Source organism: Aotus nancymaae, unplaced genomic scaffold (genome assembly GCF_030222135.1).
Source record: "Aotus nancymaae isolate 86718 unplaced genomic scaffold, 86718_ANA_hifiasm-v0.15.2.pri h1tg000019l, whole genome shotgun sequence".
Lineage (NCBI taxonomy): Eukaryota > Metazoa > Chordata > Mammalia > Primates > Aotidae > Aotus > Aotus nancymaae.
The window spans coordinates 761,848-786,080 of record NW_026988431.1 but is presented as its reverse complement, the minus strand read 5'-3'; the positions used below and the strand labels follow the sequence as shown (position 1 = coordinate 786,080).

At 39.8% G+C, this 24,233-nt stretch overlaps 1 protein-coding gene, 1 long non-coding RNA gene and 1 pseudogene across 52 annotated transcripts in view; all 3 read right to left on the bottom strand.

Moving 5' to 3' along the window:
- Positions 1 to 1,319: 1,319 nt before the first annotated feature.
- On the bottom strand, positions 1,320 to 10,668 carry LOC135275863 (uncharacterized). 2 transcript variants are annotated; one of them, XR_010343426.1, is made up of 5 exons: positions 9,130 to 10,668; positions 4,251 to 4,326; positions 3,137 to 3,190; positions 2,606 to 2,706; positions 1,320 to 2,403 (listed from the first exon to the last, which is right to left on the bottom strand). It is a non-coding gene; the product is annotated as an uncharacterized LOC135275863 (long non-coding RNA). The 2 variants fall into 2 exon arrangements; XR_010343427.1 differs by lacking the exon at positions 3,137 to 3,190.
- Positions 10,669 to 11,965: 1,297 nt separating this feature from the next.
- CLASP2 (cytoplasmic linker associated protein 2) overlaps positions 11,966 to 24,233 on the bottom strand; it is a 239,241-nt gene continuing 226,973 nt past the window's right edge. For 32 of the 50 annotated variants that reach the window (XM_064378542.1, XM_064378543.1, XM_064378544.1 and 29 more), the window contains 2 exons: positions 17,397 to 17,513; positions 11,966 to 14,465 (listed from right to left, as the gene is read on the bottom strand). In XM_064378542.1, the coding sequence (XP_064234612.1) occupies positions 14,379 to 14,465; positions 17,397 to 17,513 (204 nt within the window). In that variant the 3' untranslated portion in view covers positions 11,966 to 14,378. The remainder of the gene's footprint in view (positions 14,466 to 17,396; positions 17,514 to 24,233) is intronic. The other 18 variants (XM_021666448.2, XM_021666452.2, XM_064378526.1 and 15 more) reach the window with 1 other exon arrangement.
- LOC135275861 (small ribosomal subunit protein RACK1-like) lies at positions 17,525 to 22,374 on the bottom strand (annotated as a pseudogene).

Genomic DNA, 24,233 nt, shown 5'->3' with positions numbered 1-24,233 from the left:
ATTTTTAGTAGAGATGGGGTTTCACCATATTGGCCAGGCTGGTCTGGAACTCTTGACCTTAGGTGATCCACCCGCCTCGGCCTCCCAAAAGTGCTGGGATTAAAGGCATGGGCTACTGCACCCAGCCAACAAAGATTCTTAAAGGAAGAAAATGAGAAGGACTGCATAATTGTTTTGAATTAGTTACGCTTGGCTACAAAGATCAACAATAAGGCAGTTGCTGGGCCAGTGTCGCTGCTGAAGTATCTTTTTGTGAGGTTCCAATGGCATTTGTGCAAGGCAATGGTTTTTGCAGTCTTTTTGATAGTTTTCATTATCAGGCATACAAACAAACCTTTTCTTCATGGCCTTTCCCAGCTCTATTTGTCAGGGTATTTTTTAATATTAGTGATTTCATTTTTATTCTGAAAACTTTCACAGTATAATAATACATGGCCTTTTGTGTTTGGCTTATTATATTTTCTTTCACTTATGCTTTCAAAGTTTATACATGTATAAACTGTATCAGCACTTCATCCCTTTTTATGGCTGAAAAATATATTCCATTGTATGGATATAGAATATTCTGTTTAATCCATTCATCAGTTGATGCATTTGGATTGTTTTTACTTTTTCACTTTTTGGCTATTAAGAGTAATACTTACTAGCTGTGACTAGGGAGGGTTAAAAAATAACACTGCTATGAGAGTGTATGTACAAGCTTTTGTGTAAACGTGTTTTCCATTCTCTTACATACATACCTAAGAGCAGAATTACCACGTCATACGGGAACTCTGCTTAAACCCCTCTCTGTCGCCCAGGCTGGAGTGCAGTGGCACAATCTTGGCTCACTGCAACCTCCACCTACTGGGTTAAGCGATTCTCCTGCCTCAGCCTCCCGAATAGCTGGGCCTACAGGTGCCTGCCACCACGCCTGGCTAATTTTTTGTATTTTCAGTAGAGATGGGGTTTCACCGTGTTAGCCAGGATGGTCTCCATCTCCTGGCCTCATGATCCACCTGCCTCAGCCTCCCAAAGTGCTGGGAGTCACTGCACTCAGCCTGCTTAAACTTTTAAGGAACTGCCAGGCTGTTTACCCAAGCTCAAGCCAGTGTTCGAACCCAGACAGTCTCACTCTGTAGCCCTATGTTATACTTCCTCCATGGAAATGGTAATAAAAGCCATCCCACTTAAAAAAAAAAAACAAAAAACAAAAAACGGTGAGCCACCACAAAGGCCCACATTAGTTTTTTTTTCTTTTTTTTTCTTGAGGCAGAGTTCTGCTCTTGCTGGAGTGCAATGGTGTGATCTTGGCTCACCTCAACCTCCACCTCCCGGGTTCAAGCGATTCTCCTGCCTCAGCCTCCCAAGTAGCTGGGATTATAGGCATACACCACCATGCCCGGCTAATTTTGTATTTTTAGTAGAGATGAGGTTTCTCCATTTTGGTCAAGGCTGGTCTCGAACTCCCGACCTCAGTTGATCCGCCAGCCTCGGCCTCCCACAGTGCTGGGATTACAGGCATTAGCTGTGGTGCGTGGCCCCACAATTAGTTTTAAAGGGCTAGAGTCAAGCTGTTGGAGGGGTTGCCTTCCTTCGGAGACTCCAGGGGAGAATCGTCTTCCTTGCCTTTCTCAGCTTCCAGAAGTGGCCTCCGTGTCTGCGTTACCACAGTCTCTGCTTCTGCAATCTCATCTTCCTTGACTCTCCTGCCTGTCTCTTTCACTTGTAAGGATAATCCAGGATAATTTCTCCTTCTCAAGGTCCGTAATTCGATCCCATCTGCAAAGTCTCTTTGGCTAAGTAAGGTAACATATTCACAGGTTCCAAGCATTAGGATATGGACGTTGTTGGGAGCTATTATTCTGCCTGCCACACTCCACTTCCTTCATGTCTTTGCTCAATATCCCTTTCAGCGAGGTCTTCACTGACCAGCCTTCATAAGATCCCATTACATCTTTGCCTTTAAAAAATCCCCCCTCCCTTTTTCTTTTTTAGGGCTCACTACTATCTGAGGTATGCTACATTTTTCTTTCTCTCTTTTTTTTCTTTCATATGCAAGCCTACCTGAATGAACATTTTTCTTATTTATCTTTTGTCTCTGACCAGAATATGAGTTCCATGAGGGGACAGATTTTCGTCTGCTTTTTCAGTGCTGTGTTCCTAGGGCCAAGAACAATGCCTGACATTTGAATAGGTATCCAAGTACTGGATGAATATAAATTTTTAAATGGAATGTCATTACGTTTGTAGTATTTATTTCTCAGAAGAATAAACTTGATTGGTAACTTGGTCAAGCTAGTTGGTATTTCATGATGATACAACATGAAATTTCATGAACAAAGGGTGTGTGATCTCAGGGATGCAGTACTGGAATTCCGTATTTGCAGTTAATACATTTGTATATAGATTTCCTATGGGAATCTGCAATGAAAAAGAAAAGAGCTGCTAACTGGAAGCATTAAAAGTGGAGTCCATGAACTCCTTGTTAATTGCTAAAATAAAGAGCTTTTGAAATCAAAGCATCATGCAATATGAAAATTCGTGTTATAAATACCTCCAGACTAGTGCTTCTCAAACTTTAACATGCATATGAATCATAAACTGTAATGTGCATATACATCACCTGGGAATCTTGTTAAACATGCAGATTCTGACTCAGTAGGTCTGAGGTAGGGTCTGGCATTCTGTATTAATAAGTTTCCGGGTGATGTTGATCGGGCTGATCTGTGGAAGAGCAAAACGTTTCATGATGTTAACACAGAAATTTCAAAAGTAGTATTTTTTCTTTTATGGGAAAGATGTTAAAAGCTGAAGTCTGAAAATCTGAAGCAAGAATCCGTCTGATCAAATCATACCATCATGGGTTACTGATGTGATAGGCGATTTTCTGAACTGAAATATCATTTTCCTCTGACCAAACATCATGCACTTAAGACTGACATTTGTGATGTATAACGGCTGGTTTAAACATGAAGGCAGGGAGAAAGGTGGACCGTGGGTACACTGAGGGGTGGTGAGGGATCAAGGAAGCAGAGGAAAGGACTAGAATGTCCACTTAATTTTTTGTGGGGTATATTAGTCTGTTTCACGCTGCTGAAAAAGACATACTTGAGACTGGGTAATTTATAAAGAAAAAGAGGTTTAATGGACTCACAGTTCCACGTGGCTGGGGAGGCCTCACAGTCATGGTGGAAGGTGAAAGTCACGTCTTATGTGGCCGCAGACAAGACAGAATGAGACAGAATGAAAGCCAAGTGAAGGGAAACCCCTTATAAAAGCATCAGATCTCATGAGACTTCACTACCATGAGAACAGTGTGGGGGAAACCATCACCATGATTCAATTATCTCCCACTTGGTCCCTCCCACACTGTGTGGGAATTATGGGAGCTACAATTCAAGATGAGATTTGGGTGGAGATACAGCCAAACCATATCATAGGGCAAGACTTTCATAAATACATACCTATATTAACAGAAATGAAATTAATATATCCCATATGTCACATACTCCTTTTCTCTCTTCCTCAGTCCTCCTACCCCACCTCCATATCACACGTCTGCAATCTTGAATGTATACCTGCACTTTTCCCAAACTTAAAATCATATATCATTCACACATGCATTGATTTTTTTGGTTATTGTTTTTGCCATCATGAAAAGCACACATCTGGAAGTGCTAGTATAATTTATCTATTTTTAAAAGAATATCAAAGAGGGGAAAATCTTAGAAACCTTTAGAACATCCATTAATACCATTAGTGATTTTATCTGATGTTCTGTTCTAGATACTTTCTATTGGCTTTTTTTTTTTTTTTTTTTTGAGGATTCTTACTTTGTTGCCCAGGCTAGAGTGCAGCGGTATGATCTCGGCTCACTGCAACCTCTGCCTCCTGGGTTCAAGCAATTCTCCTGCCTCAGCCTCCCGAGTAGCTAGGATTACAGGCACCCACAACCATGCCCAGCTAATTATTTTTATTTTTATTTTTATTTATTTTTTTAAGATGGTGGTTTCACCATGTTGGTCAGGTTGGTCTTGAACTCCTGACCTCAGGTGATCCGCCCGCCTTGGCCTCCAGCTAATTTTAATATTTTTAGTAGAGACGGGGTTTCACCATTTTGGCCAGGCTGGTCTTGAACTCTTGACCTTGTGATCCACCTGCCTCAGCCTCCCCCAGAGTGCTGGGATTACAGGCATGAGCTACCACACCCAGCCCTAAATCCTCCTTTTTCTTTCCCTTGGAGACCTTCCTCCTGGAGGCAACTATACCTGATTCTCCAGGGTTGGCTATTCCTCCATTGGGTTGTTGTATGATGTCTTCCTGAGACTCTCTTCACCATCCAGGCTTGAAGACAGACAAACAAAGGGAGAAAGGACAATTGGAAAAGGATGATGCATTCAGAAGGATCAGCAGTCTCAGTGAGCTGTAGGGCTGAAACATTAGGAATTGGAGGTGAGGGAGCTGCAACCATGGAGCTCTTGCTGCCCTGACCAGGCCCGCTTTAGGTTATTCAGCATCTACCTCCAAGACAAATGTTGTTTGAGTTGCATCATGAGGCCTCATTATATTAATGCTTGCAGTACAAAAGAGAATATAGAAACTGCGTCCTTTTCTTTAACAACTATGAATATTCCTTTTACTTATTTTGAGTGCTTACCTAGGTCACGTATGTACATTTTGAGAAACTCAGTATTGTCATGGGCCAGTTATTCAAAAGCAATTTTGAAATGCCATTGGATTTTTTTAAGGCCTTAATGAACATTCATATTCACAAAGAGGAGAAAATCTTAAAAATGTTCATGTAGAATAACTAGGGCACTGATAGCACACACAGAGATTAAGTTTTCTGTCCCTGGCCTCAGACAGTCTGGGTTTAAAGCCTGGTTACACAACTTACATGCTACAAGACCGTGGGCAAATCAATTAACTTCTCTAAGTCCGTCTCTTCTTCTGTAAATTGGGGATGATGATAAAATCATAATAATACCTGCCTAAGGATTCAAATGAAAAGAAGTAATGCATCTAATTGCTTAGTGCAAGACTAGACACATAGAACAATTAACATAAAGTACTTATTACACACTTTCTTGCTGAAATATACAGGAGCAACAAAAGTCTGAATGTGAAAAGCCATAGGACAGTTTTATTGTTTTTAGGAGATTTGGATATTCTAAAGGCTCACTGAACTAATTCATTCCTGTATTTGTTTATGAAACAATTATTAAGTACTTACTATGATCCAAGTATTGTTCACAGTGCTGGAAACACATAAACGGTTAAAAAGACAACACAAATGCCCATGCGGCATTACTCACGATAGCCCAGAGGTGGAAGTCACCCAAATATCCATCATTGGATGAATGAATAAAGAAAATGTGATAAATGCATGCAGTGGAACCATTACGCAGCCTTAAAAAAAGAAAGAATTCTTGTCATGTGCTGTGATATGAATGAACCTTTGAAGAAATTATGATAAGTGAAATAAGTCAGTCCCAAAAGGACAAATACAAATAAGGACTGACTTATTTCACTAATCATAATTTATGTATAGTATCTACAGTAGTAAATTTATCATAATTTATGTATAGTATCTACAGTAGTAAATTTATCATAATTTATGTATAGTATCTACAGTAGTAAATTTATCATAATTTATGTATAGTATCTACAGTAGTAAATTTATCATAATTTATGTATAGTATCTACAGTAGTCAAAAATCATAGAAACAAAGTTGAGAAATGGTTGCTGCCAGGTGCAGTGGCTTACGCCTGTAATCCCAGCACTTTGGGAGGCCAAGGCAGGTGAATCACCTGAGGTCAGGAGTTCGAGACCAGCCTGGCCAACATGGTGAAACCCAATCTCTACTAAAAACTACAAAAATTAGCTGGGTTTGGTGGTAGGTGCCTGTGATCCCAGCTACTTGGGAGGCTGAGGCAGAATAATTGCTTGAACCTGGGAGGCAGAGGTTGAAGCAAGCCAAGTATGTGCCATTGCACTCCAGCCTAGGTGACAGAGCGAAACTCTGTCTCAAAAAAAAAAAACAAAAAAAAGTGGTGGCCAAGGACTAAGGGAAGTGGGAAGGAGGAATCAGTGTTTTATATAAGTATAGAGATTCAGTATTCTAAGATAGAAAACATTCTAGAGATGTTACACAACAATGTAAATATACTTAACACTTGAACTTTACACTTAAAAATGGTTAAGATGGCCGGGCGCAGTGGCTCAAGCCTGTAATCCCAGCACTTTGGGAGGCCGAGGCGGGTGGATCACGAGGTCAAGAGATTGAGACCATCCTGGTCAACATGGTGAAACCCCGTCTCTACTAAAGATACAAAAAATTAGCTAGGCATGGTGGCGCGTGCCTGTAATCCCACCTACTCAGGAGGCTGAGGCAGGAGATTGCCTGAACCCAGGAGGCGGAGGTTGTGGTGAGCCGAGATCGCGCCATTGCACTCCAGCCTGGGTAACAAGAGCGAAACTCCGTCTCAAAAAAAAATGGTTAAGATGACAAATTTAACGTTATGTATTTTTAAAATCACAATTAAAGCCTGCAATTGGCAAATGAAATGCTGAGTTTATGATTGTTAAGATGGAACAGGTTCAGGGCCAGGGCTGGGAAAATAACTGAGCTTGAAGAAAGACAGCAGTAGTCAGGGACGTCAGTTGGATGGCTATCACCATCTATTAAGACTATAGTCCTGGCTGGGTGAAGTGTCTCATGCCTGTAATCCCAGCACTTTGGGAGGCTGAGGTGGGTGGCTGACGAGGTCAGGAGTTTAAGACCAGCCTGGCCAAAATGGTGAAACCCCGTCTCTAAAATAAATAAATACATAAATAAATAAAAATAAATTAAAAAAGACTATGGTCCTGAAGGCCATCACTTGCAGATATCAGGCTATACTCAAAAGACAGACATTATTTCAGTCATCACAACCAATCTTACATGATAAGTGCTATTGTTTTTGCAGTTCTGTAGATGAAAAACTCAATGTTTTCAGAGGTTAAGTAACTTGTCTGAGTGGTGGAAATAGTGATTTCTATTTGAGTCATTCCAATGCATAACCTGTTCTCTTAACTACTCTGCTATACCTCCCTTGGGGAGACAGGGAAATTTGTGGGCCAGATGCCAAGTCCTTGATGCAACAGCAGAAGGCAAGGGCGATAATGATAGGCAGGTGGCAGATCTGCCTATAGGATGAAACTTAAAGGAGGTATAGTGTAGACAAAATGGATCTGATTATATATGCCAAATTTAGAAAAACAAAGAGATCAGCAATGAAGTCAGAATCAGTGAAATTGACATTAGGAACAAGGTAAGCAGAGAGAAAGTGAGACAGGAAGCAAAGACAGAAATCTCACAGTTCCTGTGGGGAAACACTCTCAATACAGCTGCTTTTAAAAAAAAGTTGCTTCGCCGGGTGCGGTGGCTCAAGCCTGTAATCCCAGCACTTTGGGAGGCTGAGGCGGCTGGATCATGAGGTCAAGAGATCGAGACCATCCTGGTCAACATGGTGAAACTCCGTCTCTACTAATACAAAAAATTAGCTGGGCATGGTGGCGTGTGCCTGTAATCCCAGCTACTCAGGAGGCTGAGGCAGGACAATTGCCTGAACCCAGGAGGTGGAGGTCGCGGTGAGCCGAGATCGTGCCATTGCACTCCAGCCTGGGTAACAAGAGCGAAACTCCGTCTCAAAAAAAAAAAAAAAAGAAAAAAGAAAAAAAAAAAAGTTGCTTCAATTTGCCTACTTGTTCATATGCATATAAAATCATCTATGTAGATATTCTATATATTCTGTCTCAACATCCTTACATATAATCTTTCATAGTAATTAGATTAGGTAGTAAACAGGGTTCTAATCACTTTAATATTTCAAACTCATTTTTTTAAAAATTTCATTTTTTTAGACAGGGTCTTGCTGTCAACAGAAGTACAGTGGCTCAATCATAGCTAAATGCAGCCTCAAACTCCTGGGCTCAAGTGATCCTATTGCCTCAGCCTCCCAAGTAGCTGGGACTACAGGTGTGCGCCACTATGACTGGTTAATTGTTTTTTGAGACAGAGTCTTACTCTGTCATCCAGGCTGTAGTACAGTGGCATGATCTCGGCTCACTGCAATCTCTGCCTCCAGGGGCTCAAGTGATTCTTGTACCCTAGACTCCAGAGTAGCTGGGATTATAGGCTTGTGCCACCACGCCTGGCTAATTTTTGTATTTTTTAGTAGAGATAGGGTTTCACCATGTTGGCCAGGCTGGCCTCGAACTCCTGACCTCAAGCAATTCTCCCATCTTGGCCTCCCAAAGTGGTGTGATTACAGGTGTGAGCCACTGCACCTGGCCTTGAACTCATTATAATGACCAACAAGTTGTTTTATTGTTTTTAACTGCGGAGAAATACATGTAACAAAATTTATCATCTTAATTATGTTAAGTCTGATTCAGCGATATGAAATGCACGCACCATGTTGTGCGACCATCATTGCTATCCATCTCCAGACCTCTTATCCCAAACAGAAACCCTGTGTTTATTAAATACCTCCTCATTTCCCTCTGCCCCAAGCCCCTGGCAACCACCATTCTATTTTCTCACATCTAAGTACTAAACAGGCCCAAACCTGCTTAGCTTCTGAGATCTGACAGGATTGGGCCTGATCAGGGTGGTATGATCACAGGTCACCATTTTCTTTTCTGTTTTTATGACTTTGACTACTCTAGGTACTTCCTATAAGCACAAGCATACACTATATGAATGACTATCTAATGTTTAAGACTGCCCAGCCAATGCCAAGGTCATTCACTGCTGCTGACCTGCCTGGAGTAAACCTCACTGTAAGGAAATTCTCTTGCCTCAGGGGCTGAACATGAGTTTTTTGAAATAAAAATCACTTTTATGAGACCACCATTCGAGGGACTAGCCTAGCATTAAACAGAAACTTCAAAATCAGATAAGCTATAGTAGAAAATGAGCAGTGTTTGGGTTGAGTTGAGGATCAATGATTTGTGTTAAATATTTGGCACGTGCATTCATCATTTATTAAAAATGAGAAAATTTATCCTAAAATCAATCAGTTAGAAGTGATCTCTACATTGTTCACCTTTCTATTTATTAGTGTAAAAAACTGATTCAGGCCAGGTGTGGTAGCTCGTACCTGTAATCCCAGCACTTTGGAGGCAGAGGACAGATCATTGCTTGAGGCCAGGAGTTCAAGGCCAGCTTGGGAAACACAGGGAGACGCCGTCTCTACAAAAAATAAACATTAAAAAAAAATTAACTGGAATAGTATCGCGTGTCCATAGTCCTAGCTACTCAGGAGGCTGAGGTGTGAGAACTGCTTGAACTCAGTTTAGGTTACAGTGAAATGATTGTGCCACCGCCCTCCAGCCTGTATGACAGAGTGAGAACCTATCTCTAGAAAAGTAAGAAATAAAACACTGATTCAGTGCTTCTAACCAGGGCTATATTAGGACCTATCTATGGCAACTCCTTTGCTTTAGGGCAAGGTTTCTCAGCCTGTGCATTATTGACATTTGAGGCCAGGTAAGTTTTTGCTGCGGAGGGCTGTCTGTCCTGTGTATTGTAGGTTTTGCACCTTTCTTGGCCTGCGCCCACTAGATGCTAATAGTGCCTCCACATGCAAATTAAGACAATCGAAAATGCCTCCAGATATTGCCAAATGTCCTCCAGCAGGCAGAAGTTACCCACAGTTGAGAACCACTGCTTTAGGTAGATGGAGATATTTATTAAATTAAAAAAAAAAGAGTGAAAAAAATCCCAAGTTCCTGATGTTCTTCATTAAATTAAAAAAAAAAAAGGAAGATGGAGAAGAAAAAGCACATTTTTTGCTTTATTGATGTAATCTAACATTGATTCTATGTCTCTACTCCGACCTAAACTTTGATGAAAATTAGTGTAAATTTGGCTTTAGACTAAAACTAGCAAAATTGTCAGGCAATCTCTTTTTGCATTCACTTCCAATAAATAATAGATTTACACTTTCTTAAGGGGAAAAATACTGTCCTATGAATCTGACATCAACATTGAATGGATACGGGAGACCAGAGCTGCACAGAGCACGCTGGTCAGCATGGTTTGCAAAAAGCAGCATCCCTGGGTGCTTTCCCACCCCGAGTAACAGGCCAGCCCCTCCCATAACACTCTAATTTCCGAGACACATTAACATGTTTCTCCCATCACCAGATCCACAACTACATATTTACAGCATACAGACTTTAGGGGTGTCAAGATGCACAGCAGGTGCTCAAATATTTAATAAGTGAATGAAGGATCAGAACCAGGTTAGTAGAAGCCAGTATGTAAAAAACTGGAGCCTAAAACATCTCACTTCTGAAGTTTTCAGATTATATAAAATTGAAGTGTTTGGGATGTTAATTTTAATTGCATTATTCTGCTGAAGTCTTCAGTGGAATCCTTAGTTCACATGTATCCTAGAACATCAGCTACTCCATCTCGGCCCATTCCCCCACTAGCTCAGGTTCTGGTCAAACCAAGTTGTGTAACAATGCCCAGATGGGGAGGCACGAAGTGCTATGTTTGGTTTGAAAAAGAAAATTCAACAGTATAACTTTACAAGATAAGAAAAACTTTTGAAATGCTAACCACTAAAATAAAAGCTATATCCAAATTTGCTTGCTTGCAAAGATGCAGATTTTTTTTCTTTTGTATTTTAGAGATGGGGGTCTCACTATGTTGCCCAGGCTGGCTTCTAACTCCTGGGCTCAAGTGATCCTCCTGCCTCACCCTTCTGAGTATCTGGGAGCACAGTATCTGGGCCACCACAGATGGCTGTTTTTGTTGCAAATATTTTTAAAGGAGAAGGGAGGGAAATTTAACAGTAGTTTAAAAAGTTCCAGTGACACGCCCTAATGCTTCTTGCCATTTTATACATCACTGCCTTGCTACTCTTCTCTGCCCACTCTATAACCCCCAATGTATCTCAGACACATTCCGCCTTTAGACTAAGTTTAGGCATCACCTCTTGGAGTCTCACTCTGTCACCCAGGCTACATTAGAAGCTACCTTTTAGAAGAAAGAATATATTTGAAAGTATTGTTAAGGGCTGGGCATGGTGGCTTATGCCTGTAATCACAGCACTTTGGGAGGCCGAGGTGGGGAGATCATCTGAGGTCAGGAGTTCAAGACTAGCCTGGCCAACATGGTGAGACCCTGTCTGTACTAAAAATATAAATTTCTTTTTATAGGCGTGGGGGTATGTGTCTGTAATCGCAACTACTTAGGAGGCTGAGGCAGGAGAATTGCTTGAACCTGGGAGATGGAGGTTGCAGTAAACCGAGATTACATCACTGCACTCCACCCTGACTGGGAGACTCCATCTCAAAAAAACAAACAAAAACTCCCAAAAGTATTGCTAAATACATGCATAGAAGTATTCAAAATGTTAGTTAATTCTAATCCTACGGCTTTCAGTATTAAATCAAATTCATTATCTTAGTATTCTAAAATAGCAAGCAATATAGATTATCTCTAGTGGTGATATTAAAAGTAATTTTTTTTTTTTTTTTTGAGACAGACAGTCTTGCTCTGTTTCCCAGGCTGGAGTGCAGTGGTGCGATCTTGGCTCACTGCAAAGATATAAAAAAGATATAAAAGATATAAAAAATTGCAAAGATAAAAAAATTAAGTTTAAAAAGCCTCATGTATTATGAAGTAATATGCTAATTGCCGTTTCTATTTACTGTAAATGCTGTTCTAGTTGAGCAATTATAAGCTACATTTGAATTAACAAATATTTGGCCTTATCAATGATGTTATCAGTTAGATTCCAGTCTTTTACTGTAAGACATAACTTGATAATAAAAGTAATTTTGACTTAAAGTTTGTAAGAATAAAATACGAAGAAACACAGCAGATTAACTGCAAAACTGAAGGCTCAGTTTCAAACCACATCTTACTTGAAAATGATAGAAGTCTATTATAGATTTTGAAACCCAAAAGAAATAAACATGTTTCTCAATCTGGAATATATGCTTTTAATTAGTTCTCAGCAGTGCAGTAAATGAACACTAATAATTTGGTAGAGAACAGCAGGAAGAAAAATTTAAACAGTAGCTTTTTGTGACTGTTTTTAAATAGCTGACATCTAAAAATGTTTCTGGAATGAACAAATTAAGGGTCTATCATATATAGTGATTTAAATAATCAATAACTTTCTTATAGCCTTATCAACTGAAATTATAGAATTGTAAACTTTTCTTTGTGTTTATATACATTAGCTTTCATTTGGACACATTAAACCATGTTTTTCCATTGTGTAGTTAATTCATTTCTTGAGTGGCTGTCTGCCACTAGATGCCAGGTACTTGATCTAATTTTCCAATTAGAGTTACTATTCAGCTTAAGTCACTCTACTTAGTTGTCAACAGTAGTTAAAGCAGTATCTTAAACCAGAGGTCAAAATTAAATCAATATTTTGATTCGAAATGATTACAAACATATCCGAAGGTCATGTTACAAACATATCCAAAGGTCAAATCTACTGAGAAGAGTTCAATGTTTAAAATGCATTTTCTTCTTACAGACAAGCTGTAATATATACATGTGTATATAGCTATATACCTTTGATTGTGGTTGCTACACCTGAAAAATCTTTTCTCCTCAGATGGACTTAGAAAATTCAAGAAAACACCACTGATACAAGACCTAAAGTTAAAGAAAAACTTTAACTGAGTAAGTGACTTGTTACACTGTGAGACAGAAAAATGACTGATATACATTATTAACTTTTTCAAGTAATGTTATGTACAGTTTTATTGCCAGTATATGCACAACAGTAAGCATAGAACTATAAATACACAATGTAATTAACAGTAGAAAACAAAATTGTTACAGGTAGAGGGAGAGGATCTAGAGAACTTTGCCTGCTGCTAGAACAGAAACAAAGGAAGGGGAAAGCCTGACAAATCATCCGTTCCGTACTCTTGTCTTAAATTCTTTACATACATTTCTACATTTTTTTCAATTAAACAAAGAAAGTACAGATGACTCTGTAACAATAGCAAATTGCTTCCCTAATTGCTATTTGCCTTTTCAATCAAATTCACTTTATATTAGGATTAAAAAAAAGTCAAGATGAGAAATCATTAGTATCCTGGTTCCAAATTATCTAATTTGGCCTTTCACCAAAACTGGTAATTTTTGAAAGTCGGCTGCACATGAAAAGAATGGGTGTAGCAAAAGGTGATTAAAAAAATGTTAAAAAGTAACAGAAAAATCACCCTTTAAGTAGTTCTCCAAAAGACACTATAGGCAGCAGCTCAGTTAAAAGTATTAGCCCTGAAGAGGTAGAGAATTTGAGCCCATTATACTAAGATAGCCTTGGCATCACCTTCTCTCTCATCAGGATCAATATTTTCAAGTAAGACAATTTCATGGTAAAAGGAAACCAGGTTCCACCATTTAAAGAAAAGGTGCTGGTCACTCCCATGTCTCAATAATTAGTTTGTTTATTACGTGAGATACAGAAGACGTCAAGGACACACACGCACTTGATTTTTTTTTTGTCTGTTTCCTTTATCAAGTTTATTTGTAAGTGAATTTGATATTAATAAATACAAAAAAAGCATCATTCACAACAAAGATATAAACAAACCAAAAAAACCCTGCAATAAAACCTTCTATTTCAGTATCAAGAAAAAAACAGGCAGATGATTTGGTGCAGCTTTCTTAAGGGATCATAGAAGGGGCATGGTTTTAAATAAAGATGGCAAGATCAATAACCAACAAACAATATCAGTTTTACAGAACTGGCTGATTCTGTAACATTTGTCTTTGAGGTTTTAGTTTTCAAACTACAGATCACCCCAAAGAAGTTGCAACTAATGACATGTATCACCATTACACAAACAGAGTCCAGCTGTAGTTCAAATTAGTCCTGCTTTGTTTCACATCATTTAAATATTTCTAGCATAGGACATGATACGGAACAAAACTCAAAGTAGCAATAAAAATATTATTCTGCAGTTGAATAAAGGCAAAAATGTTTTAGACTGTTAAAACTTTTAAAGCTTTAAGCATTCCTGTTTAACCAGCATTTAAAAAAATTTATACAATCATAACACTGGCAAAGTTAATGGGAAGACAAAGTACAAACATGTGAAATGATGAATCAGATTAAAAATTACTTTGTATCGATCAATTGATGTTAATACTGCTTCTTCTTGAATTTGGAATAACTATCATAAAAGTTACATGCAGACTGAGGATAGTCCTGTGTTACAGAAAATACAAAACAAAAAACAAAAAACTAAAACTGGGAAACAATAGTAAGTTCCAAAGGATGTGTTTGAGAATTTCCTTTCATTGATGAGGGTGGTCTATCTGTCCTTTCTTTTGAGACCTGGTTCGCTTTGACGAGCTTCACTAACTTTGTCCAGAAACATCAGTAGTGGGATCAGCTCCTCCAGAACCCGTTTGTGCACGTTTGATATAAAGATTCAGTAGCTTCATCTGCAGATTCAAGCCAAATAAATGTCATTTGAGCAAGTTGATCCAAATTATAAGATGCTCATTAAAATATTACATACATATATGTGAGCTTTGAAAGATATATTTTAGGCTGGGGGTTATGATAATGCCCGAGTTATTGCTGATAATTAAGAATAATAAATTACTACTTTTTTTGGCTAGCACATCTGAAAAGAAAAAATATGTAAAAAAACAAAAAAGTGTTTAAGTCTTTAGTTATTCACGACAGAGTATTTTATCATGTCTTTTCAAAATATGTTGTATGGATCTCATATAAAACACTTGACATGGTCTGGCTCTGTGTTCCCACTCAAATCTTATCTTGAATTGTAATCCCCGTGTGCTGGGGGAGGGATCTTGTGGGAGGTGACTGAATCCTGGTTCCCTATGCTGTTCTCGTGATACAGTGAGTGAGTTCTCACAAGATCTGATGGTTTTGTGAGGGGCTTTTCCCCACCTCACTCTGCACTTCTCTCATTATTTTCCTTCCTGTCATCATGTCAAGAAGGACGTCTTTGCACACCCTTCTGCCATGATTGTAAGTTTCCTGAGGCCTTTCGAGCCATGCAGAACTATGAGTCAATTAAATGTCTTTATAAATTACTCAGTCTAGGGTAGTTCTTTATAGCAGCATGAGAACAGACAAATACAACATTAAAGTAAACTCAGAAGTCACCATTAAAGCAATAACAAACAATTGAGCACCAGGTGTTACACAATATGCTGTTTTACATTATCCCTTTATCTTCACATTTTGAGGACTACAGAATGGTTATGTTTCTGCCTGAGATAACAGGGGTGGGTAAGAAGTGGGCAAAAGGCTGAGTGCAGTGGCTCACGCCTATAATCCTAGCACTCCGGGAGACTGAGGTGGGTGGATCACCTGAGGTCGGGAGCAAGACCAGCCTGACTAACATGGAGAAACCCCGTCTCAACTAGAAAATACAAAATTAGCAGGGTGTGGTGGCACATGCCTGTAATCCCAGCTACTCGGAGGGCTGAGGCAGGAGAATTGCTAGAACCCGGCGGGCGAGGTTGCAGTGAGCTGAGATCACACTACTGCACTCCAGCCTGGGCAACAAGAGGAAAACTCCATCTCAGGGTGGGACGGGGGGAGGCGGGGAAAGAAGTGGGCAAAAATAGGAATTCAGGTATTTGGGTTATAGGACCTAAGGATCTTAGACCACGAAGTCACTACCTTCTTACCAAGAATGTTTTTGGTATGTGTCATTTTGCAGCCTTTGACTGTAAGAAATCACTATTTTATCAAGTTTGTAATCAATATATATACAATTCTGTGTTCTAATTGTTTTTTTTTTTGGAGACAGGGTCTTGCTTTGTTGGCTAGGCTGGAATGCAGTGCGTGATCACGGCTCACTGTAGCCTCAACCTCCTGGGCTCAGGCAATCCTCTAACCTTAGCCTCCCAAGTAGCTGGGACCAAAGGCATGTGCAACCGTGCCTGGCTAATTATTATTATTTTTTTTTTCCGTAGAGACAGGGTCTTCCTGTGTTGGCCAGGCTGGTCTCGAACTCCTGAGTTCAAGTGATCCTCCCACTTTGGCTTCCCAAAGTGCTGTGGGAGCCACCACATCTGGCCTACTTGCTTCATCTACTGTTATTTCATAATGTTTTTCCACCTCTCTACTGACTTCACATGTGACATTATCACTGGCTACCTACTGTTCTGATAAAGTGCTGAGTTTTAACTGTTTTGGAAGGTTTGCTTTTTAAACATTAACTCTTTGATCCAAGAGTTTTTAACCTGGTAGCCATGGGATTCAGAGGATCACACCCTTTGAAACGACATGCAATTGTTTCCATTATGTATTTTTCTATTTTTTTAAACTTTGTCTTTTATGGTTTTATCTGAATGCATTTTTCTTGAGATGAGATTTTACCTAAGTCTTGAAGTGGTTTGTAACCCAGAGTTAAGAATTATTGTTTTAATCTATCTAGAACTTATACAGATACTTAACGTAAGGTGTGTACTTTGGCTCATTTTCCATTATCTATATATTCTGCCTTTTTGCTGTTAAGAAATAAATTTGACCACAGTTAAGACAATTCTAGGATTTGAGAAGTTCTTTAAGTGATGGTGAGTGCCTCCTGCTAACTGGCTCATAAGCCATAATTCAACAATCATAAGTTATCCTCACCCTGGAGAACAAACTTCTAATTCAGAAAAATTATTATTATCTTTTTATTGTTAGAGACAGGGTCTTCTCAATATGTTGCCCGTGCCTGGTCTCAAACTCCTGGTCTCAAGTGATCTTTCTGCCTTGGTCTCCCAAAGTGATGGGATTACAGGTATGAACCACTTTGCCTGGCCACCTTAGTAGAATGAATTTCAAAGTTCTGGTAGTAGCAATCAAATGAGAAAGGCAAGACTCATTTATTTTTTTAAGTCTGAACAATGAATCAGAAACTTTTATTTTTTAACATTTCAAGTTAAAGTTGGACATTAATTTGGGTAATAGAGAAGGAGAACAAATATTTGATTATCATAGTTCTTAAGGGAAAAACTTTAAAAATGTTCAAGTATCCTATATTTTGAGAGATACACAGTAATTCAAGAATATATAACCACAACAATATATTTATTCTTAATAAAACAGTGCTTAGGGGTAAAGATTTGAGTCTGGGATTTGGTAAGGAGTCATCTGACTATTACAAATAACTAGAAGTTGCAGGCATTTTTCTCTCACAGAAACCTACTAACCACCCCAGCAAACTGCTGACTTCACCTGAGTGACCAATGTTAGAGTAGAAACAGATAAAATACAAAATAGAAATAATAAGGGCAAGTTGGATACTCAAAGCATGACTTACTAAATGCCAAATAAAGACATATAACTAAACTATGAATGATGTACTACGGCCACCATCTTTAAAACACAGCAGCACTACTTACTTTACTGCCAGTGAGTTGACTGAGATGTGGTTTTAGCTCATCACCAATTACCGCATGAACAGCCACCAGACAGAAGACACAAGCTTTCCGAACACTGCTCTCTGAATTATCATAACCCTATAGAGAGAAGTCCACTGTTAGTATTCCAGGGGATCTGAGAAAACTACCTTTTTAATAGGGATAGAAGATGAAACTGGAAGATGAAATCTCGAGCGTACTGAGGAGAGAAAACTCTGCAGATCGAAGTTAACTTTTTAATCTTTTCAAGCATAGACAATGCCCTTCTTTCCCCCTTACTTCCCCCACTGTGCCCTCACTCTGTTAGCCCTCTCTATCAGGTTCTTACTTAGTTAGCCTGGAAAGATGCACTTCTCTGACTCTGAGGCTGCCCTCTTGCCAATTCACCCTGAAAAAAGTCTCCAGACTAATTTTCCTAAAGTGTTAGGCTTTAAGGCAGTCAGCACCTCCCCGCTATCCAATGAAACCTAAACTTGGTTGTTTGGTAGCCCAAGGTACTCCTATAATCCAGGCCTAATTAAGTTTTACATCTGTTCCATCCCTGCAATTACTTTCTCCAATAAATCCAGTCTATGTAAACTATTCCCTTTTACTTTTATTATGCCTTTAATAACCTCATTTTATTTTAAAAATTATTTTGTTTCTAATTGACAAATAATAATTGTATATATTTATGGGGTATGTGATGTTTCAATACATGTACACGATGGAATGATCAAATCAGGCTAATCAACACATTTATCACCTCAGATACTTATCATTTCTTTGTAACATTTGAAATCCATTTTAAAATAATTGCTCTTTTGAAATATACATTATTAACTAGTTACTGTGCTGTGTAATAGATAGCCAGAACCTACTCCTCTTTAACTGAAACTTTGTACCCTTTGACCAACATCTTCCCTTTTTTTGTCCATCTCCCCCATTTAATGCTTTTTTTTTTTTTTGCCAGTTTTTTTCTTTAATTTGTAAAGCTGTGCCACGAACTTCTAGCGGGTGCTGATGGTCACCTGCCACACTTGCACCAGGTTGTCTGTGTAGCCAGCAAACAGAGTCTGGCCATCAGCAGACCAGGCCAGGGAGGTGCACTGGGGTGGTTCTGCCTTGCTGCTGGTGCTAACTTCCTGCTTCAGTTAGTCTACAATGATCTTCCCCTCTAAATCCCAAATCTTGATGCTGGGGCCTGTGGCAGCACAGAGCCAGTAGCAGTTAGGGCTGAAGCACAGGGCGTTGATGATGTCCCCACCATCTAGGGTGTAAAGGTGCTTGACTTCGTTGAGATCCCATAACATGGCCTGGCCATCCTTGCCTCCAGAAGCACAGAGGGATCCATATGGAGAGACAGTCACTGTGTTCAGATAGCCTGTGTGGCCAATGTGGTTGGTCTTCAGCTTGCAGTTAGCCAGGTTCCATACCTTGACCAGCTTGTCCCAGCCGCAGGAGACAATGATAGGGTTGCTGCTGTTGGGCGAGAAGTGGACACAAGACACCCACTCTGAGTGGTTCTCATCCTGGACAGTGTATTTGCACACACCCAGAGTATTCCATAGCTTGATGGTTTTATCTTGAGATCCAGAGACAATCTGCCGGTTGTCAGAGGAGGCCACACTCAGCACATCCTTGGTATGGCCCACAAATCGCCTCATGGTGGTGCCCGTTGTGAGATCCCAGAGGCGCAGGGTTCCATCCCCGGAGCCTGAGAGGGCAAATTGGCCATCTGAGGAGATAACCACATCACTAACAAAGTGGGAGACCTCGCAGAGCACGCTGAGGGATTCCATAGTTGGTCTCATCCCTGGTCAGTTTCCACATGATGACGGTCTTGTCTCGAGAGGCGGATAGGATCATGTCCGGGAACTGAGGAGTAGTAGCGATCTGTGTTACCCAGCCGTTGTGGCCCTCGAGGGTGCCACGAAAGGTCATCTGCTCAGTCATGGCGGTGGAGAGCGCGTGTGCTGCTGCACCGACGAGGATGGCACTGGATCCACTTAACGCTTTTGATCACACTACTTATTCTATTTCAATAGTCTACAACAATCGTATCCATGAAGTATTTTTGAATCAATTATCTGAATGAATATGCACATTTTACTTGGGGGAAAAATAGAGTTCACCTCCACTAAAGTCCTAATCATTTTACGTTTCTAAAACAACTGCAGAAACGTTAAAATATCAACAGATATCCACCTAAAATAAGTATATTATTCCTAAGTCATGCAATCAATGTTAATTTTATTTTCCCTCATTTTTATATAATTGTAATTATAATGTAAATTAATTTTTCTAGTCTTTATAATCATATGAGGCATTCATTTCATGTTTCCTAATTTAACCACTATAAAGTATTGTAAGTTTAAATCCTCCTCCCCAACAACCTCCTTCCTGCTAAATTTTTCCTAGTACAAATAACACTGCAAACAGTATGGCATTCAATGTTTAAATATCATCAAGCATCTTTTCATGTACTGGCTGGCCATTTGTACATGTTCTTTGAAGAAATATCTATTCAAGTCTTTTGCCCCTTTAAAAGTTATTTGTCTTTCTGTTGCTGAGTTATAAGAGTTCTTTACATATATTCTGGATAGTAGACCCTTATCAGATAAATAATCTGCAAAAATGTTCTCCCATTCTATAGGTTGTCTTCTCAGTTTTTTGATTAGGTCCTGTGAACAGAAGTTATTAATTTTGATGAAGTCCAATTAACCTATTTTTTATTTATTTTTGATGCTTTAGGTGTCATATGTAATAATCCACTGCCATAGAGGATGACCTTAAATCTAAGGTCTAGGGATTTATCCTTGTTTTCTTCTATAATTTTTATAGTTTTAGTTACTATATTTAGATCACTGATTTGAGTACATTTTGTTTATGGTACGTGGCCAATGAAGTCTGTCATTTCAGTAGTCAGCCAGTGACCTGACAGAGATATCTTTAAATGGCTGGAGTCAAAACAAAACAAGACAAACTCTCCCAGTCTTTGCAGATTGACTCTGAGCTGGGTAATCATTCAATTAGCTAGGTTGCCTACAATTCTGTGTTAGCCCAACTCCTACTTGCATGGAGCCCAAAGAACATCCAGAGATCCAAGCTCAGGGTCCTCTAAGACAGTGGTCCCCAACCTTTTTGGTACCAGGGACTGGTTTCGTGGAAGACAATTTCTCCACAGATGAGGCAGGGTGGTGGGGGGATGGTTTTGGGATGAAACTGTTCCACCTTGGATCATCAGGCATTAATTAGATTCTCATAAGTATGGAACCTAGATCCCTTGTAGGTGCTGTTCACAATAGGCTTTGTGCTCCCATAAGAATCTAATGCCACTGCTGATCTGACAGGAGGTGGAGCTCAGGTGGTAATGCTCGCTTGCCCACTGCTCACCTCCTGCTGTGTGGCTCAGTTCGTAACAGGCCATGGACCAGTACCAGTCCATGGCCTGGGGGTTAGGGACCCCTGCTTTAAGGTCTTTTCTGAGCATACTTTTGGTGGATTCCTCAGTTCACATGATAGCCCAGCAAAACCCTTATTTCACCAATTATCTTCTTCCTCAGCTTCCTCCTTCCCAGGCTTTTCTGTTTGCTGCTTGTCCTGTCTGCTCTCCCTTGCCTCAGGTGGCTATGGGTAGTATGTTTTTAAATCTTTTCAATAGACACCACTTAGGAAGCCAATTCAGCCTGATGGGAAGTGAAACAAAGGCTAGTCTCTGTGCCAGTCTCTCAGAGAACGCCAGAGATTTAAAAATAAATAAATAAATAACCAAAATTTTTTGAGAACAAGGTCCATGTCTTTCCTGGCACCAGCAAGCTACACTGCACATACGGGCCACCACCACCAAGGCTACTGAGCATGGGAGATGGTAGGCAGTTAAGTAACTTTCTTACTGAAAGTAAAAAAGTACTTTTCAGTACATGAAAAAGAATGAAGCTGAAACCCTATCTCACACCATATAAAAAAATTAACTCAAGGAATGATGTCATAGAAAATGGCAGACACAGTAGGAAGCTTACAGAATTGATACTTCTACTTAAGCAACCACTGAGCTGGCCAAAATGAATAGAATCATGCTACAATGATATATAATTTTCAGTGGCTGCAAAATCATTAGGTGAAAAGATGATGGGGCAGGGTATATAATGAAGGGGTTACACTAACAACATCTGAACCTACTGATCAGTCTTAACATCACTTAAGGTGGGACAACTACACATTATGTGTTTTTCAATGAGATGCCACCTAAAAAAGTTTTCTTGTTTGGCTCAGTGGCTTATGCCTGTAATCCCAACACTTTGGGAGGTGGATGCAGGAGGATTGCTTAAGCCCAGGAGAAAAGCTTAAGCAACATAATAAGACACTGTCTCTACAAAAAATTTTAAAAATTAGCCAGGCAACTCACCATCCAAAACAAACAGGAAATTAAGCCAGAAAGTAATCTTTAAAACATTATACTATGTCCTGGAAGTATTAAGCCAGAAAGTAATTTTTAAAGTATTATGCTAGATCCTTAAAGTATAAACTTCATGAAGTATTTAATATGACATACTTATAATCTGCTTTGAAATAAAATTTGGTGTATTTTAATTCATTGTAGCATTACTCTAAAGTACTGAAAGTAAGAAAGTAAGCCTCTTTCATTAAGTACTCTCTTGGTTACTATCAGTTTTTGGTTAGATCCTAGAGTTCCAAAAAAAGTTGACTCTATTCATTTTTGCCAGCTCAGTGGTTGCTTAAGTAGAGGAATCAATTCTTGGAGCTTCCTACTCTGTCTGGCATTTTCTGTGCATCACTCCTTGAGTTAATTTCTGTGTATGGTGTGAGGTGGGGATTCAACTTCATTCTTTTTCATGTGGAAACTCAGTTGTCATAGCATCACATTTCTTAGAAATACTCTTCTTCCGGCCGGGCGCTGTGGCTCAAGCCTGTAATCCCAGCACTTTGGGAGGCCGAGGCAGGTGGATCACGAGGTCAAGAGAGCGAGACCATCCTGGTCAACATGGTGAAACCCCGTCTCTACTAAAAATACAAAAAATTAGCTGGGCATGGTGGCGCGTGCCTGAAATCCCAGCTACTCAGGAAGCTGAGGCAGGAGAATAGCCTGAACCCAGGAGGCGGAGGTTGCGGTGAGCCGAGATCACACCATTGCACTCCAGCCTGGGTAACGAGAGCGAAACCCCATCTCAAAAAAAAAAAAAAAAGAAATACTCTTCTTCCTCACAAAAAAACTATGATAATCAGTTGTCTATAAATGTGAGGGTTATTTTTGGATTCTATTTCATTGATCTGTAAGTCTACCTTTATGATGGTACCATGTTGTCTTTACTACCATAGATTTGTAATGTGTTCTAAAATTGGGAGTGTGAATACTCCCAATTTTGTTCTTTTTCAAGTTAATTAGATTCTTGAGACTCTTTTTTTTTTTTTTTGAGACAGAGTTTCACTCTTGTTACCCAGGCTGGAGTGCAATGGCGTGATCTCAACTCACTGCAACCTCTGCCTCCTGGGTTCAGGCAATTTTCCTGCCTCAGCCTCCTGAGTAGCCGGGATTATAGGCACACGCCACCATGCCCAGCTAATTTTTTGCATTATTAGTAGAGACGGGGTTTCACCATGTTGACCAGGATGGTCTCGATCTCTTGACCTCATGATCCACCCGCCTCGGCCTCCCAAAGTGCTGGGATTACAGGTGTGAGCCACCGCACCCAGCCTGAGACTCTTTAAATCTTTAACAGTTGATAACTTCCTCTTCCTCTTTCTTCATGCCACTTCTTTATTAAAGGAATTTGGCAGTTTTTCTCGTAGAATTTCCTACATTCTGAATTTGAACTGAATATACCCTTAGGGTACAATTTAACATGGTTCTCTATTCTCCAAACTTCCTTTAAACTGACAGTTAAGCTAAGACTTCATTAGATTTAGGTTCAACTGCTTTAGAAAAGAAAATTTTTTATTTTTCTTTTTTTCTTTTTTCAACACTGATCAGGAGAGAGATGGAGTATATTTTTATTTTTTTGAGACATGGTCTTGCTCTGTCACTTAGGCTGAAGTGCACTGGTATGATCATGGCTCACTGCAACCTCCACCTTCTGGGCTCAAGTGATCCTTCCACTTCAGCCTCCCAAGTAGCCGAGACTACAAGCACATGCCACCATGCCTGGCTAATTCTTTGAATTTTTTGTAGTGACAGTTACTTATTATGTTGCTTAAGCTGTTCTCCAACTCCTAGGCTTAAGCAATCCTCCTGCCTTAGCCTCCCAAAGTGCTGGGATTACAGTGTGAGCCACCAAGCCAAGCAAAATAACTTTTTCAGGTGGTGCATCTCATTGAATGACACATAATGTCTAGCTGTCCTGCCTTCAGTGATGTTAAGAGTGATCAGTAGGTTCAGATGTTGTTAGTCTAACCCCTCCATTATATATCCTGTCCCATCATCTTTTCACCTAATAATTTAAGTGGCTACTGAAAATCACTTCATATATCCATTGTTTCAATGAGGCCACCCTGCGTGCACGCACGCGCGTGTGTGTGTGTGTGTATTTTTATTATTTATTTTTTGAGACTCTTGCTTAGCCACTCAGGCTGGAATGCAGTAGTATGATCACAGTGCACTGCAGCCTCAAATTCCCAGGCTCAGGTGATTCTCCTGCTTCAGCCTCCTGAGTAGCTGGGACCACAGGCATGCCACCGTGAGCCACTGAGCCAGGCAAGAAAACCTGGCTAATTAAAAAAAAAATTTGTAGAGATGAGACATCACTATGTTGCCAGGCTGGTCTCAAACTTCTGGGTCAAGTGATCCTCCTACCTCGGCTTATCAAAGTGCTAGGATTAAAG